The 16,872-nt window shown below is 56.1% G+C and overlaps 2 protein-coding genes across 8 annotated transcripts in view; one reads left to right on the top strand and one right to left on the bottom strand.

The window, feature by feature from the left end:
* Window positions 1–3,845: 3,845 nt before the first annotated feature.
* On the top strand, window positions 3,846–15,955 carry CAPN12 (calpain 12). Of its 2 annotated transcripts, XM_033127258.1 has the most exons (21): window positions 3,846–4,390; window positions 4,844–4,913; window positions 5,064–5,182; window positions 5,367–5,500; window positions 6,217–6,385; window positions 7,532–7,606; window positions 7,678–7,763; window positions 7,834–7,908; window positions 8,544–8,707; window positions 8,789–9,021; window positions 9,332–9,343; window positions 9,549–9,757; window positions 9,929–9,971; window positions 10,054–10,113; window positions 10,604–10,661; window positions 11,026–11,096; window positions 11,191–11,253; window positions 11,909–11,987; window positions 14,625–14,741; window positions 14,840–14,898; window positions 14,993–15,151. In XM_033127258.1, exons 1-21 carry the CDS (start codon window positions 4,157–4,159, stop codon window positions 15,017–15,019), a joined length of 2,157 nt encoding a protein of 718 aa, XP_032983149.1. In that variant the 5' UTR covers window positions 3,846–4,156; the 3' UTR covers window positions 15,020–15,151. The 2 variants fall into 2 exon arrangements, with proteins under 2 accessions (XP_032983149.1, XP_032983148.1); XM_033127257.1 differs by having other exon boundaries at window positions 4,157–4,390; window positions 14,840–15,955.
* Window positions 15,557–16,872, bottom strand: part of ACTN4 (actinin alpha 4) — a 70,077-nt gene continuing 68,761 nt past the window's right edge. For all 6 annotated transcript variants that reach the window (XM_033127256.1, XM_033127251.1, XM_033127253.1 and 3 more), the window contains one exon: window positions 15,557–16,855. In XM_033127256.1, coding sequence (XP_032983147.1) covers window positions 16,697–16,855 — 159 coding nt within the window. In that variant the 3' untranslated portion in view covers window positions 15,557–16,696. The remainder of the gene's footprint in view (window positions 16,856–16,872) is intronic.

The raw sequence follows: 16,872 nt of genomic DNA, 5'->3' as shown, positions 1-16,872 counted from the left end.
TTCTTTTCTTTTTCTTTTTTAAAGATTTTATTGGGGAGGGGGAACAGGACTTTATTGGGGAACAGTATCTACTTCCAGGACTTTTTCCAAGTCAAGTTGTTGACCTTTCAATCTTAGTTGTGGAGGGCGCAGCTCAGCTCCAGGTCCAGTTGCCGTTGTTAGTTGCAGGGGGCGCAGCCCACCATCCCTTGCGGGAGTGGAGGAGTCGAACCGGCAACTTTGTGGTTGAGAGGCCACGCTCCAACCACCTGAGCCACCAGGCCGGCCTAGGCTTCTTAATTTTCTTCCCAATCTAGTGAGTATAATGGTATTTCAAATGGTGTTAATTAGCATTTCCTTGAGGTTGAGTATGATTTCATATGCTTATTGGCTCTTGATTCTGTGATTGCTTATCGTGTCTTTTCCCCATTTTCTATTGAGTCAACTGTTTATAGGAACTCTTCTTATATTCTGAGTACTATCTTTTAAGAGGCTATATAGTATAATTAGTAAGCCAGAACACCGGATTCAAATCCTAATTCTGCAAGTGTGAGAGCATGGACATAGCACCACACTTCTCTGTGCCTCAGTGTCATGCAGGGTGACAGGTTGGGTCTCAGTTCCCGCTCCCCACATAAGAATGCAGGACATGGTGAGGCCAAAAAAGGAACACCCATGGAGCCATAGATGGAGTCATACCACTGTAATCTCGCTGGCGGCTGGGTTGGACGCACAGGAAGCAGGAGCCACACTATCCGCAACCTGCGGTCCACTTCTCTGCAATCTACAGCCCGCACTCCGCCGTGCTAACTGCAATCCACGCTTGCCAGCCACCATCTTCTTGCTAGCCCCCATTTTCTGCTAGCGTAGCCACGGCAGTTATATTAGTGGCCAATGGCTCACTGGTTACAGCTGACGGCCAACTAGCCACAGCTGATGGCCATCTAATCACAGTTGATGGCCATTGACTACCTGAGCCAGCACCTTTCTACGTGAGGCCGAGAGCCTGGAAACTGCTTTTTGGGGCTCTGTCCCCACATTCAGTTTCCTCATCTGTAAAATGGGCTCACCTCTTGTTATAGACTGAATGCTTGTGCCCCTCCCAAAAATGCATATGTTGAAGCCCTAATAATGTGATGGTATTTGGAGGCGGGGCTTTTGTGAGGTGATTAGGTTTAGATGAGGTCATGAGGGTGAGGCCCCCATGATGGGATTAGTGTCCTTAGAAGGTGAGGATGACAGACCAGAGCTCTCTCTCTCCACCATGGAAGATACAGCAAGAAGGCTGTAGTCTGCAATCCTGGGAAGAGACCCTCACCAGAAACCGATCACGCTGGCACCCTGATCGGGAACTCCCAGACTCCAGAACCGAGAAATAAACGTTTGTCGTTTGAGCCCCTAGTCTATGGTATTTGCTATAGCAGCCAGAGCTGACTGAGACACCTCTCACGGTTCCTGTGAGGATTAAATGAGATAGTACTATGAAGTGCTTAGAACAGTGTCTGGTGCAGTCACAGCAAGGGCTCGATAAGTAGTAGCCATTTGCTATTATATGTATAACATATACCTGCTTTCTCTGCGGGTCAGAGAGGGGCTTTTCATTATCATGATAGTCTTTTAGGCAAAATCTTTTTTTAATGGCTCAAGTGCAGCCTTAACTTGGTGAAGGAGGAACCTAACTGTACGTTGCTGGTTAGGTAAGGAGGCGGGATGGAAACGGAGTCAGCTGGCACCACTTCCCTTACTCCCAGGCTGTGTCAGCTCTCTTACTTCGTAGGGGATCTTCAGGCTGGTGCATTGCCGCAGAACTCATGCCAATGAATTGCGAAGGTTTCTTTTGGTTGCTAATAACAAAATAAAATAAAATAAAATAATAAAAGCTGGGAAAAAGAGAAGAGCAGAATTTATTGGCTCTTTCAATGTAAAAGTCTGATTTCAGGCACATCCGGATTGACGGGCTCTATGCTTGTGGGAATCTGGTTTCTTTCCCCATCGCTTCACTCTGCTTTGCTCCGCGTTGTCCTCATTTTGAGACATGGTTTCCGGACGAGGCCAAGGTAGAATCCTGCACTCCCGGTTTACATCCAGTCAGCGCAGTGGCCCCAGGGAGAGAGAAACCCCGCCTTGAGTCTCCCCGGCTCGGAATAAGGGGGTGTGGCCAGGGTGTGCGCTGCTCTGATTGGCTGGTCTGGGTCAAACGCCCTTCCCTGGAGCTGTGGGGAGGGGCCAGCCCTGCCAGAGACTCAAGGCTTGAGAGTAAGGTGGATCTTTAAAACATAAAGGGGGTGCTGATTTCAGAAAAAGAGGTAGGGAATGCTGGGTTCGGAAAGCCGCAGACATCTACTACAACGGCATCAGTGCATCTTCTTACCTTGGCCGGGAAAGGCCTGTTTGGTCCTCTGGATGTAAGAAGTGATGTGGGGAGTGATGATCAAGAGAACGCTACTTTGTGGGACGTGACCAGAGCCCGGCAACTTGGCAGCCAGCAGGGACCTCGGAGGAGCAGAGGGGCCTGCAGACCGAGGCCGGGGAGAGGAGGGAAGGCAGCGGACCAATGGCGGGATGATCTGACAGGCAGTTTTTACAAGTAATCGTTTCCTGGTCACTGTAAGATGTCAATCAGGTTTTATTAAAAGCTTCCTCCTACTGTTACTGGTACTTTGGAGCAAATGAAGGGAAGAGGGCTTTGGCCTCATGGGGTGGGCATGTAGAGAACAGATAGCAGGATGGCAGCGGTGACCTTGGAAGTGGCAGAAACAGTGGCCAAAGGTGATAGGTGACCATGGATGGGACCACAGGATGTAGTCATAACATCTAATGTTTATTGAGTACCTATCCTGTGTCAGGCACTGCTCTGAGCATGTCCCACATGTTAACTCATTTGCTCACAACAACCATCCAAGGTAGGTCCTGTTATTACCCCCATTGTAGAGATGAGGCACAAAGGTTAAGTGACTTGTCCAAGACACACGGTTCTTAGTAGTAGAGCAGGAACCCAGGCCCTCTGAGCCCTAACCAATGTCACCTGCTACATAATGGGGGTAGAGGGATCTTGGCAATTCTACAGGAAGAAAACATGTTTCATTGCCCTCTTTTGGTCGCCACACAGCTGGGAAGCTCAGATAATATCTGTTGGTCCATTTGGAGGGAAGAATGCCAAAGGGCCAAGAGACATCTGGGTGACACAGAGGTGACACAGTTCTGTTAGGGCAGGAGACCCCTGCTGAGGATGGAAGGTCCCCTGGGACAAAAACTGAATTTCTGGCCTCTTGGAACCTACTTCTTCCTCTTCTCCAGTGGCTCCAGTATTCTTTGGGGGAAATACTGCTCCACCAGACCCTGAGCCCTGTGTGGGCAGGACAGGGTGTCAGGGTCACTGGAGGGCCCAGCTCCCAGCGCAGGGCAGATAGGTGCACAGCAGCCCTTCCAGGGTCTGCCCTGCCTGGGACAACCAGCAAGGTCTGCCTTGTCAGGGATGGGGGTCCTGAACGCTCAGGGTCCCGCTGTAGTGGTTGAGGAGTTAAAAGGACAGAGAAAGATGAAGAGGGACAGACAGTGAGGTATGCACAAGACACATACAGAGAGAAACAGAGACACAGAAAGAGAGGAGACAAGGATGGAGACGAGAGAGATACAGAGAGACGCCTAGGCAGAGACAAACAAGCAGAAAACAGAGAAAGACAAAAAGAGATGAGAGAGATGGACAGAGAGAAACAGTGAGACCGAGATTGAGAAGAGAGATATAATGGCAGGCAGAGAGAAATTGTCAGCTGGAGAGAGAGACACACACAGCAGTAGACACACCGCTCCCCCAGCCCCACAGAGGGAGACACGCTGGGACAAGCTGGCAGAAACGCACCCCCCACACTGACCTCCTTCTAGGCACTTCCACAGTGGCAGCCAGTCCTCCCTCAGCTCTGCCCACCTTCCCTCCTGCTGCTGTCCAAGCCCATTAAGCTGCTACCCTCACCACAACTGAAGGCCCCACGCCTTGGGGAGGAAACCACTGAAGAGGCGTCCCTGCTCCCTTGCACTCCAAACCATCAATTAGTATTAATGAGGGAAGACTCCTCACTGCCTAAAGACCCCCATTGGAACTCAGATGGAGGGGAGGCCCCGCCCCATGACTCAGGAAGTTAAAGGGCCAGGGGCCAGCCGGTGAGCTCAGAGTGTCCAGATGGCGTGTGGCAGCGGGAAGGTCACCATCCAGCTGGTGGATGAGGCAGGACCTGGAGTTGGGGGCCCAAAGCCCTTTCGAGGCCAGAACTATGAGGCAATCCGAGCAGCCTGCCTGGATGAAGGGATCCTGTTCCGAGATCCCTACTTCCCTGCTGGCCCTGATGCCCTTGGCTATGACCAGCTGGGGCCGGACTCGGAGAAGGCCAAAGGGGTGAAATGGATGAGGCCCCATGTAAAGTGTGGCTGAGGGCTGGGCTCTGGGTCTGAGGGAGGGGGAACTGGGGCCCAGATTCCTGGGCCTGGGTTTCTGGGTCTGAAGGAGGAGGGGCTGGGGCTGGACTCCTGGGTCTGGTGGAGGAGGGGCTAGGGGCCTGGGTTTCTGGGTCTGAGGGGCTGGGGGTCTGGACTCCTGAGTCTGGGGGAGGAGGGGCTGGGGACCTGGGCTCCTGGGTTTGACGGAAGAGGGGTCACTGTGGGACCAGCTCAGAACAGGCTCGGCCATTCTGGGTCCAGGGAGGTCCAGGGAAGGCGATGGCCTGCCTGCAGCCTTTACAAGCCTCTAATGGGATTGGAGGCGCTCATTACTCGGGAGCAATGAGGGCAGGAGGGGACCCAGTTGTCTGACCTCCCAGTTGCTCCTTCCTTTCCTTTCCTGGCTGAGGCCTGGAATTCCCATCACCCCCAGGAGTTTTGTGCTGAGCCCCAGTTCATCTGTGAGGACATGAGCCGGACAGACGTGTGTCAGGGGAGCCTGGGTGAGACCATTGAACCCATCTCGAGCCCCTGATCCTGCAAGTTGTAGCTAAAATCCTGACACCTCTGGCCTCGGTCTTCCTGTTGGCACCACTCCCCCACCCCCTCAGTCTCTTCTCCCCCTGGGCCTCAGTCTTCCTCTTTCCTCTCAGGTAACTGTTGGTTTCTTGCGGCTGCTGCCTCCCTCACTCTGTACCCCCGACTCCTGTGCCGGGTGGTCCCTCCTGGACAGGATTTCCGAGATGGCTACGCAGGTGTCTTCCACTTCCAGGTAAAGCTCGGTTCCTCTGTTCATGCCTCAGTGTCCCCCGAGTGACATGGATTTCATAGTTGACATTGTTCTCTTGGGGCTGGAATTCTTGGATGTGTGCAGCAGGTTCAGGGGTCAGAGGTTGGGGCCCAGGTGGGGCTGGAGGTTGGAAGGTGAGCCTGGGCTCTGCCCCTTCCCCCACCAGCTCTGGCAGTTTGGCCACTGGGTGGACGTCGTGGTGGATGACAAGCTGCCTGTGCGTGAGGGGAAGCTGATGTTCGTGCGTTCAGAACAGCGGAATGAGTTCTGGGCCCCCCTCCTGGAAAAGGCCTATGCCAAGTAAGGACCCCCCACCCCTGGCTGCAACCCCAAGTCCCGGCCAGAGATCCCCATCTTCTGGGATCCTCTAGACATCCCACTAAGGATCCTAAACCAAGTCACACTCCCTGAGGCCCTAATGCCACACCATCTCCTGAGGACTTCCAAATTGTAGACACCTCCCTCCATCACACAGCGTACAAAACATTCCTAGAGACCCAGCAAGCACCCAGAATTCTTAAGGAGCTGGAAATCTCTTATCAGGCCCTGACATCCCCAAATCTAAGATGTATCCTCTTGGGGAAACTGTAATCTCAGATAATCTCTCCTGATCCATCAGAAACCCAAAGCATCCCCAATATATTGAGGGTAAGACCTGGGACCCCCAAATCTTTACTTTTCCCCATCCTTCGGATCTAAAGTCCCTGACAAGCCCCATGCAGATTACCCCCAAAGCAGACATCTATCTCCCAGAGACTTAAAATTTCAGACACAGCCCCCAGGATGCCCAGAATTTTGACAGAGCTCTCCTGTGACCCCCAAATCATGCAATCCTGGTGGCTCAGAGACCAGAGACCCAATTTCCTATGGTGCCACAGTCCCCTACTTCAAGAGTCTGCAAATTTCAGGGATAGCCCTTGAGACCACACACACTGGAACAGAGGCCCCCAGGTCCCAGGGTTGCCGAGGTGCTCGTACATGCCTCAGACACCCCCACCCCAGACCTGCTCCCACAGGCTCCACGGTTCCTATGAGGTGATGCGAGGCGGTCACATGAATGAGGCTTTCGTGGACTTCACAGGCGGCGTGGGTGAGGTGCTCTACCTGAGGCAAGACACCCCAGGCCTTTTCGCGGCCCTGCGCCACGCCCTGGCCAAGGAATCCCTCGTGGGCGCCACTGCCCTGGTGAGAGAGTCAGACTCCCAGGGAGACCCACCCCCCTCCACCAGGACCAATGCAGTCACAGCTGGAGGGGGAAGTTTCGGTGTCCTTCTCCTCTCTTTCACCATTGGCTTATTCTGTCTCACAAATCAAACATTCTCAGAACTACTGAGCTTCAGGCACAGAGGGAACCAGGTGCTTAGCAGAGGTTGTGAAGGTGTTTTTCTATTCCTGGTTCTGGGTTAGCTTCCCTCAGGCAGGCTTTCCCCTCACAGGCACAAAAGAAGCACCCACAGATACCTTCCGGAGGGAAGAGTGCCTCTCTCTGAGAATTTCAACAGAAGTCCCAGAATTGATTTTCATGAGCTCAGCTTGGGTCACATGTTCATCTGTGACCCGATTACATATTCATTCATTCACTGAGTCGGTCTAACTCATTCACTCATTTATTTACTTCATCCTATATTCAGTTATTAATCGACTCACTTTGTCTTTTATGTTTCTCTGCCTCTTTCCATCTCCCTCTATCTGTTCTGTATCTTTCTTTGTACATGTCTGTCTCTCTCTCTTTTTTTAATATATTAGGGAAGGGGAACAGGACTTTATTGGGGAACAGTGTGTTCTTCTGGGACTTTTCCAAGTCAAATTGTTGTCCTTTCAGTCTTAGTTGTGGAGGGCGCAGCTCAGCTCCAGGTCCAGTTGCCATTGTTAGTTGCCGTTGTTAGTTGCAGGGGGGCGCAGCCCACCATCCCTTGCGGGAGTTGAACCAGCAACCTTGTGGTTGAGAGCCCGAGCTCCAACCAACTGAGCCGCTTGGCCATCCAGGAGCTGAGCGGCAGCTCATTGACTTCACTCTAGTTGCGGAGGGCGCAGCTCACTGGCCCATGTGGGAATCGAACCGGGCCCTCACGTTAGGAGCATGGCGCTCCAACCACCGGAGCCACCGGGCCGGCCCTCTCTACTTTTGTCTCGTTTCCATCTCCCTCTCTCTGCTTCCTCTCTCTCCTTCACTCATCAACTCGCATCCCCTCTCAGAGCCCTGTGCCACTCAGTTGGGTGCTTTGGTTGACTCCTGCTTTGGTGGCAGGCGGTAGGTGGGAGGGGGGCAGAGAGGAGCAACCACCCTCCTGTCCCCTGCCATGGCCTCACTGTCCCCTGTCCTCCACCCAGAGTGATCGGGGTGAGTACCGTACAGAAGACGGGCTGGTGAAGGGACATGCGTATTCAGTCACGGGCACACACAAGGTGAGCATCCCCCATGGGTGGGCTGGCATGAGGTATCTAGGTGCCAACCCCACTGACGATGCCGCCCTCAGGTGTCGCTGGGCTTCACCAAGGTGCGGCTGCTGCGGCTGCGGAACCCATGGGGCCGCGTGGAGTGGACCGGGGCCTGGAGCGACAGGTGGGATGGATCTGGGGTGGTGATGGGGGGCTGAGCCCCACCCCCATCCCTCACACCCCCATCTCTCCAGCTGCCCACGCTGGGACGCGCTTCCTACTGAGTGGCGAGATGCCCTGCTGGTGAAGAAGGAGGACGGTGAGTTCTGGTGAGTAGGGCAGAGGTGCCCACCAGTGAGGCTGGGTTGGTGAGTCCTGCTTGGAGGGACATGGTGGAAGTTCATGTCCCTAGGGAAGAGGGGTCCCTAATGGGGAGAGACTGTCCATATCAGCAGTAATTTTGGAGTGGGGTTCCATCTGGGGGAGTCGAGGAAGAATTAGCAGTGATATTAGGGGAATTTGGAGGCATAGTAATCTCTGGGGGGCTGAACAGGGATGGGTAATATTTAGAGCAATGGAGGGGGTTTGGTGACACCTGGGACATTTCTTGAGATTTGGCAATATTGAGGGTCTGAACAATACTTGTTGGTAATTGAGAGTCTGAGGGTCTTAATATTTGGGATCTGAAGACAATTTGACAACATTTGAAGGGAACTTGTGGATCTTGGCTATTTGTGGGGGCATTTCTGAGGACTTGGAGAAATCTCGGGGAGCTGGAGGGCTCAGGGGTTTGGGGGTCATTCTGGCGACATGATACTATTTGGTGGACTGAAAGGTACTTGGCAATATCTGAGGAATTTGGGAGGTTTTGTGATTTAGGAGTCACCCTAGGGCCTTGAGATACTTGGGAGGCTGGGGGGGGCGGTGGGGGCTGGGCAGGGTCTGACTGCTGGCCACTGTCCAGGATGGAGCTGCAGGACTTCCTCCACCACTTCAACACTGTCCAGATCTGCTCGCTGAGCCCTGAGGTGCTGGGCCCCAGCCCTGCTGGAGGGGGCTGGCACGTCCATATCTTCCACGGCCGCTGGGTGCGAGGCTTCAACTCTGGCGGGAGCCAGACGACTTCCGGTGAGGCCTGGAGGGGCCCTGAGAGGCAAGTAAGGGGGCCTGTGGCAGGTGAGATAACTCCATTTGTTTCTCCTGGGCTAGAAACCTTCTGGACCAACCCCCAGTTCCGGCTGACACTGCTGGAGCCTGATGAGGAGGAAGAGGACGATGAGGAGGGGCCCTGGGGGGGCTGGGGGGCAGTAAGTGCACGGGGCCCTGCTCGAGGGGGCCGGGTTCCCAAGTGCACTGTCCTCCTGTCACTCATCCAGCGAAACCGGCGTTGCCTGAGGGCTCGGGGCCTCACTTACCTCACCGTGTGCTTCCACGTGTTCCAGGTGGGAACCCCTGGCTGAGCCGCTGAGGGAATCAGAAGGGGGGTCAAGGGGAGACCAGAGAGAAGCTAGGGATCAGAAGGGTCAGGAAGGAATCAGAGAAACGGGTGGGGAGGCTGAGGATCAAGAAGGGGACAAGGAGCAGAGAAGGGACAGACAGGAGGGACGGGTCCAGGAGGGGTCGAGAGGGGCTGGGACCCGCGCTTAATGAGGGCAGAATAGGAAGAAAAGAAGGGGAGGGGGCAAGGAGGGGACTCTGAGGGGTGGCCACCTTCCCCCTGGCCCTGACTCCCCTTGCTCTTCCTTCTGACAGATCCCAGAGGAGGTGGGTCTCAGATGGGACCCCAGATTCCAGGCTCCATCACCCCAGGGGCTCGGACAACCAGCACTGGGGCAGGGAAGGCCTGGGGTGCGCTTGGCTGATGGGAGGAGGAGTCGGTTGGCACCCGGCAGTCTAGAGGGGTGCGGTGAGTAGACAGCCGGGTGGGGTGAACTTGGGCGGTCATGGTCACGCGGCCCCTGTCCCCCAGCTGCTGGGACTCTGGGACACCCCGTACAGTCGCGCGCTCCTGCCGAGACTGCTGCGCGCCGACCGCTCGCCCTTAAGCGCCCGCCGCGACGTGAGCCGCCGCTGCCGCCTGCGCCCCGGCCACTACCTGGTGGTGCCCAGCGTTGCCCATGCCGGCGACGAGGCCGACTTCACGCTGCGCATCTTCTCCGAGCGCCGCCACACCGCTGTGTGAGCCCTGGCCCCCTGACCTACCTCCGGAACCCCCAGCCCCGTGGATCAGCCCAGGGCCCCAAGATCCTGCCTAGACCCCACCTGATCCCTGGGTTGAGAGCCCGCGAGCCCCCAGCCCCAGGCGCGGAGGGAGCAGCCCCTTCCCCATTTCTGGTCTGTAATTTGCAGGGAGATCGACGACGTGATCAGCGCGGATCTGCACGCCCTCAGGGTGAGGGGCTGCTCCCGGAGGGAGCACCACGGGGTGGGGTAGGGACCCTCTTGGCCAGAACTAAACTCCCCCAACCCTGCAGGCCCCTTTGGTTCCCCTGGAGCTGGGGTTGGAGCGGCTGTTTCAGGAGCTGGCAGGAGAGGTGAGGAGGGGGGACAGGGCTAAGGGGGTCCCATCCATCCCCCTGGAACCCCTCCCTCATCCTGAATGTCTCATTTTGCTTTAGTACCTCCCTCCCGCCCAAACTTCATGACCTTCTCCCAGAATGTTCAGGGCTCTTACCTGCCTCAGGGCCTTCTGTCTGCGCCTCTGCCTGGCTGCCTTCTCTCCCTTCACTCCCCACCCTGGGTAAACCCTCATCTTTCTAATGTGCTCTTCGCTGGAAACTCTCCTGACCCTCTCTCAGGCTGGTCAGCCGCATGCCCACTGTGGGCTCCCACCACCCAGTGCTGCCCCTTTGCAGCCCTGACCACCCTCCTTGGACCTTGAGCTCTAAGAGGGCAGGCCTGGGTTCACTCAGTCTCTGCCATGTCCCCAGTGCCACCCTGCATGCTGTTTGGGCCAGGCCCAGAGCTGCCACCTGAATGGCTGCCTGAGTGAGTGGCCTCACAGCCCGCTCTCTCCCTGCGCAGGAGGAAGAACTCAATGCCCGTCAGCTCGAGACCTTATTAAGCATTGCCCTGGAGCCTGGTGAGTTGGGGACCACAGTAGCTCCCTGTGTGTGTTAATCCAGGATGCTGCTTGGAGTTAGGCCATGGGAAACCTGAGCTTAGTCTGAAAGCATCTCCCCACACTTGGGTCCTGTGGCAGGACCAGTGGCCAAGACCATGGCTGCTCATAAGCCCCCTTCCTCTAAGGGAGAGGCAGGGAGTGTGGCTGCTAGCACTGGGAACCCCCCTTGCCTGAGTTCAAATCCCAGCTGTTTGTTACCAGCACTCCTTTTGCTGTCTGTGCCTCAGTTTCTCTAAAACGGGGTTTTAGTAATCCCTAGCACTCACAGTGCTAGGGATGGCCAGTCCACAGGAAGTTCAGGGTTTTTGTTTGTTTCCTGTAGCCATGTCCCACACCCGGAACCCCAGAGAGATTGGGCTCAGGACCTGTGAGCAGCTGCTACAGTATTTTGGGGTATATGATGGGGGCCGTGCCTGGGTAGGGAAGATGGGGATGGCGGGGCCTCTGCTCCCCTTTTGGGGACATTAACCAGATGTCCCATCCCCAGCATGGGCAAAGCCTGGCCTTGCATCACTTCCAGCAGCTCTGGAGCCACCTCCAGGAGTGGCAGGTAAGGTGAGGGGCTGGGTGGAGACACCTCCTCCTGGAAGAAGAGGCATTTTACTAATAGGGGCATGGTTACTCTGTGGGCTAGCAGGGCCCCAAGGGAGAAGGGTGACTGGACCACACCAACTTGGAGGGTTCTGGCTGGGTTATCCCTGCCCCGTCTGGTCTCTCTGGTCCCTCTAGGGCACTAAACAGCTCAGGCATCAAGAAAGAGCACAGGCTCTGGTCCTGGGCTATTATCTCAGCTCCCAGCTCAGCCCCTTTCTGGCTGTGTGACCTCAAGCCAGTCATCACCCCTCTGAGGGGCTTTGCTTGTCTCCCAATGGGAGGCGGTGATTCCCCCCCACCCACACCATCCACGCGAGGAGAAAATGGTCCAAGTCTTCTCCATACTAATAGTGATGTCACCATTTATTGAGCCCTCACTAGGCCCTGCTGCGTAGAGTCTTGTCCTCACAGCAACCTTGTTACACCTGTTACTATTGATTCCATTTTATAGACTGGGAAACAGAGGCCTAAAGTGGTGAAGCTTTAGAGTGTGCAGCCAGGAAGGGAGCTGGGGTGGGAACCCAGGCCGTCTGGCCTCTGAGGCCCCATTTCAGCCCTCTTCAGGGAGCTCAAGGGCCTGGGGTGGGACTGAGCTATTCCTCCCCACCCAGGCCATATTTGACAAGTTCGACCGGGACACCTCAGGAACCATGAACTCCCACGAGCTGAGGTTGGCGCTGAATGCCGCAGGTATGGACAGGTCCTGGGGTGGGTCGTGGGGACAGGATTGGCTCCGTCTCCTGGCCCCTGTTCTTTTGCAGGCCCAGCTGCCCACTCAGCTGCTGCCATCACAAAGTTGACACCTTAGCTTGTTGTCAGCCCTTGGCAAAGACTAGGTGACCCTGAGAAGCCACGGGGGAGAATCCTGTCTGTGTGCGGAAAGAAGGGTGTGAGAAGGGGCTGGGCCTGGGAGGGTGCTGGGGAGGGCGCAGGGCATCCTGGGAGGGGAGACATGGAAGCTGGTGTCCTCCGGGAACCATGGCAGAATGTCCTGGATTCCTCTGAGTTTGGGTTGGAATCCTAACTACTGACTTACTCCTTGGTGGCCCTGGGAACATGAATTCACCTCCGTGGGCCTCCATTGCCCTCTGTAAAGTGGCTCCGACACAGGGTGGCTACAAGAATATGACCTTTCCCCTTGTGTGGAGGGGGATGGGGGGATCAGACAGGAGCTCCCAGATCCCACCTACCCAGGGCTCATATGCCGCAGCAAAGTGAAGGGTGACACATGGGGAGATCAAAGATCCAGGGACATACAAGGAAAGAAAGGAGCCCAAGACAGAGCGGGGAGGGATGGAGTCAGAAAGATGAGGAGACGTGGGACACTGAGAAACAGAGTCCCAGACAGAAAGCAGCAGGGGTGAGAATGAGGGCAAGATGGCGTTTGTTCCATGTATTCAGTATCCCTGAGTGCCTGGTACAGGCCTGCTAGCCTAGGCAGGAGACAGAGCAAATGCTCTTGCGGGGCTGAGGTCTGCTGCCACAGGCAGACTACAAATAAGACAGCCAGGTCAGATGGTGATCAGCGCTGTGGCAGAAAAAGGAAGCAGGCCAGGGCCATCGGGCATGCAGGGGAGTGGGGTGGGTGAGAGGGTGGTCAGGGAAGGCCTCGCTGGGGACTGAGCGGAGATCTGAAGGAGGAGGAGTGAGCCTTGGGACACTGGGGCAAGAGCATTGCAGACAGAGGGAACAGCCAGTGCATAGGCCCAGAGGTGTGGAGGGAGCCAGGTGGAGGAGGGGCCCAGGGATGGAGATGAAGACGGTACCAGGGTGGCTGCAGCCAAGTGGAGAGCGGCAGGTGGTCAGAGGAAAGACTGACAAAGCCCCCATAAGGCCTCACGAGGCCCTCGGCTCTTTAACATTTTAAAATATGTATGAGAAGGAAGAGGCAGAGGCAAGCCTAGGGTCAGAGCATGTGGGGCTGGAGCGTGTCTGGAGGAGGGAACGCCAGGGGAGGGTGGCCAGCAGGAAGCGTGCTAGGGAGACCAGGCTGGCGCTGGCGGTTCAGTGGTGACCAGAAACCCTCCCACGGCTTCCAGTCCCGAGGCAGCCAGAGAACCAATGACAGTGACAGCCCAGAGTGGTCAGGGAGGGGAGGGGGAGGCACAGGAGCTGTGGGAGCCCAGAGGTGCTGGAGGCTGTGTGCTGGGGTGGGGGGTGAATCTTCTACAGCTTCCTGCAGTGTGGGCCTTGGGCCTTGGGCCAAGAGAGGACAAGGTGTTCTGGGCCGAGGGAACCGCAGTACACAGGGAGCAAGACAAACCCACGTGGAGGAGGGCAGTGGGAGATGCACTGCCTTCTGCGGGGGCCACAGGCAGCTTCGGACAATGCGGCCTTGGGGACAGGCAACCAGGTCATGGTCACTAGGGCCCAATAAAGTAGGTGAGGGGACCCTGGGCAGGACCCCACGCCAGGCACCACAGGCCATGGGGCCCACGAAGAGTGGCCAGAGGCAGGCAACTGTTTCCATGAAAGGATGACAGGAATTCCAGGGCGGGGCAGCTGGAACTGACCTCTCCGTCCTTCTCTACCTGGGGTTTCCCACAGCCCGGGGCACAGCAGCCTTTGCCCCAATCCTGAGGGCAGATGAAGGCCAGAGTGACCCATGGGAGGTCACACCACCGGGGTGAGGCCACAGGCTCCCCAACCAAGACTGTTCACCGCACCTAGACCAGGGCACAGCATGTGATGGCACTTGACAAACGTGTTAAATGAATGCAGAGTCGGGGGCAGATGGGCTTTAGGAGGCAGCAGAGGCCCGTGAAATTATCCTTGCACTGTGTTTGGATGTGTGGGGCACGGAGGGCGAGTCACCCACCCTGCAGCCTTGAGTCCCGGAGGGTTACCTGTGACCTGGGAAAAACACTGTTTGTGGCTTTTAGAAGCCTCTGCTGAGATTCCTCATGAGAAATGATTTCTAAACTTTAGAATTCCCCTTGATGTGGAGCATAAAGAAATTGACTCCAAGGGGGACGGACAAGAATGTTTTGCTGCACAGAAATATCCCCCGGTGCCCACTAGCAGAAATTCTGCATAGTTTAAAGGAGCAGTAACAGACGCAGAGCTGGTATGTGCCAGATACTGTCCTGAGCTCTGCACAGGACATCTTCACACAACCTTAAGGAGTCGGGACTGCTGCTGTCCCCATTTGACATATGAGGAAACTGAGGTCCAGAGAAGTGAACGGAGCTGCCCGTAGCCAAACAGCTGGGATTTGAAAGGTGGGGACAGGCCCCGCGGTGTCTGTCTCCCTGGGGGAGTCAGGGTGGGGTGCCAAGCTGAGGTGGGGTTCACAGCAGCTCAGGCTCAGAGGTGGCCCCCCCCTAGGTTTCCACCTCAACAACCAGCTGACCCAGGCCCTCACCAGCCGCTACCGGGACAGCCGTCTGCGTGTGGACTTTGAGCGCTTCGTGTCCTGTGTGGCCCAGCTCACCTTCATCTTCCGTGAGTGCCACCCCTAGCACGGGTGAGGCAGAGGGAGGGTGTCCCCCACGGTGGGGGAACTGGGGAGGTGGGTGCTTACCCCGCCCCTCTCTGCACAGGCCACTGTAGCCAGCACCTGGATGGGGGTGAGGGTGTCATCTGCCTGACCCGCAGCCAGGTGAGCTTGGGCAGGAGGGAGAGGGTGGCGCAGGGCAGATGTGGCAGGAGTCCCGGAGGCTTCTGCTTCAATCCCGCTGTCTTCTCTCGCCCAGTGGATGGAGGTGGCCACCTTCTCCTAGGATCCTGGCACAGGAGCACCTGCAGCCAGAGGCAGGAGAGCTGCCAGGAGCCCTGCCTTTCCTTCTGCCAGCCTGGACCCGAGTTTATTCCACAGCAAGAGGGGTCTGAGCAAAACCAGCTTCCTCCAACCCCTCCAGCTCGCTGCCTGGCACGGGGAGGCGGATGCTCTGACGTGAAGCTGACATTGAGAGCATGGTCTCAGGAGCCGGCCTGTCTGGGGTTGGTTCTGACCCCACCACTCCCCAGCTGGGCAAGTCCCTGCACTTCCTTGTGCTTTGCTCGCCTCATTTGGGAACAGCGATGGTTACGGCACCTTTCTTAGGCAGGCTATGTGAGTTAGTCATCGTCACTCGCTTAGAACAGTGCCTGGCCTACACTGGGACCCCAACAGCGGTCTTGGTTTTACACCCATGGGAATGGGGATCATGGCACGCCCAGGCCCCACCTCACTCTGGGAATAGGTGCTCCATCACTGCTCTGCTAAGAAGTAGAGAACAGAGAGAGGAGAAAAAGAGAGAACACTGTAGGACTCCTTCTTAAAAATATTACGTGTTTTATTATCCTGTCCCCAGAGGGGTGGTTTATCCAGAAACCGAGAAAAAACAATCAGAATAAACTCAAAAAAGGGGTGGGTGTGGGAGATAGGAGCAAACCCAGCAACTAACAGGCAGCCAGGCCAGCAGCCCACCCTCCCCCTCAGGAGGGTCCCCAGAGACCCATGCCTGATGACAGACAACAGGAAAATCAGTAAAGGGCTGGGGGAGGGTAGCAAATCAGCTATGTCTTCATTATGAGAGCAAGAGGCGGCAAAGATATGTTGCTAGGTGAATATATATTTATATAATAAATCCGTAAGTTAATAAAGTAAATAGTAATTCTCTGAAAGTTTTTAATTCTTTTTTTATAGTTTTTGTGATTTTTTTTTTTTTTTTAAATTTTTTGTTTGCTTATTTTTGGTCCTTAGAAAATCTTGAGAGAGACGCAGGTCCAGACAAAGCAAGGTGAGGGCTGGCTGGGGACAGGAGCAAAAGTCTGGTCGGCCCAACCCCACTCCTCTGCTGCAGAAAAGGGGGGGTGAGCTGCACCCCTTCATCTCCTGGAAATCGAAAAGGAGGGGCGAAGGGGGAGGGGTGCAGGGGGAGGGGCGAAGGGAACGGGATGGGGTCCTCTGTCCTGTTGGGTAGCTGTGGTGCCCTCTGCTGGGCCCATCTCAGGTGCGGATGGTTCCTGGACAAGGCACATAGGGCTTTGGCCTGGATGTGGGAGGCCTTGGCGGGACCTCCGGGCAAGGGACAGGGTGTGGAGAACATTCCTAGGGCTAAGAGGGGACCTGTTTTGCTGTGAGGACTCACTGTCCCTTCCATAGTTTAAAAAAAAACAAACAATACATATATTTACCAGACCAGAAATGCTGACCCCAAAAGTCTCCTGTTCCCCTGTCCATTGGGAGGGGAGAGAACCTCCTGGCCAACCACAAAGAGAGAGGAGAGAGCCGGCCCCAGCCCCTCCCGGCCACCCCGAAAGGACTGACAGAATGCTTTGCATAGATACAGAGTCAGGGGAACGGACCAGGGAGGCCCCACAGCGCAGAGAGGGGCAGACACAGACGGCTCCACCAGCCCCTCCTGGAGGCGGGGAGGAAGGGGTGCTCGCTCGGTCGGGGCTCTCTGGAGCCCTCACAGGTCGCTCTCGCCATACAGGGCTGTAGAGAAGGACTTGTAGTCAAGGGCACCTGGCACAGCGTCAGAGCCCTGGTACGGCGCCATGCGGGCGATGCAATACTCAGCCTGGTCGGGGGGCAGCTCTCTCCGCAGCTCCTCGGCTGTGATGAAGTTCTGGGGGCGGCAGGGCG

This window comes from Rhinolophus ferrumequinum, chromosome 15 (genome assembly GCF_004115265.2).
Source record: "Rhinolophus ferrumequinum isolate MPI-CBG mRhiFer1 chromosome 15, mRhiFer1_v1.p, whole genome shotgun sequence".
Classification (NCBI taxonomy): Eukaryota; Metazoa; Chordata; class Mammalia; order Chiroptera; family Rhinolophidae; genus Rhinolophus; species Rhinolophus ferrumequinum.
Note: the sequence above shows the minus strand (reverse complement) of the source record. Positions and strands in the feature narration are given on the sequence as shown.

What these genes read in the sequence shown, in the direction of transcription:
- CAPN12 (XM_033127257.1), top strand. Translation starts at nt 4,157, where the DNA reads ATGGCGTGTGGCAGCGGGAAGGTCACCATCCAGCTGGTGGATGAGGCA. An exon ending in TGAAATGGATGAGGCCCCAT is followed by an intron (nt 4,391 to 4,843) that starts GTAAAGTGTGGC and finishes CATCACCCCCAG; the next exon opens with GAGTTTTGTGCTGAGCCCCA. An exon ending in TCGTGGGCGCCACTGCCCTG is followed by an intron (nt 6,386 to 7,531) that starts GTGAGAGAGTCA and finishes TCCTCCACCCAG; the next exon opens with AGTGATCGGGGTGAGTACCG.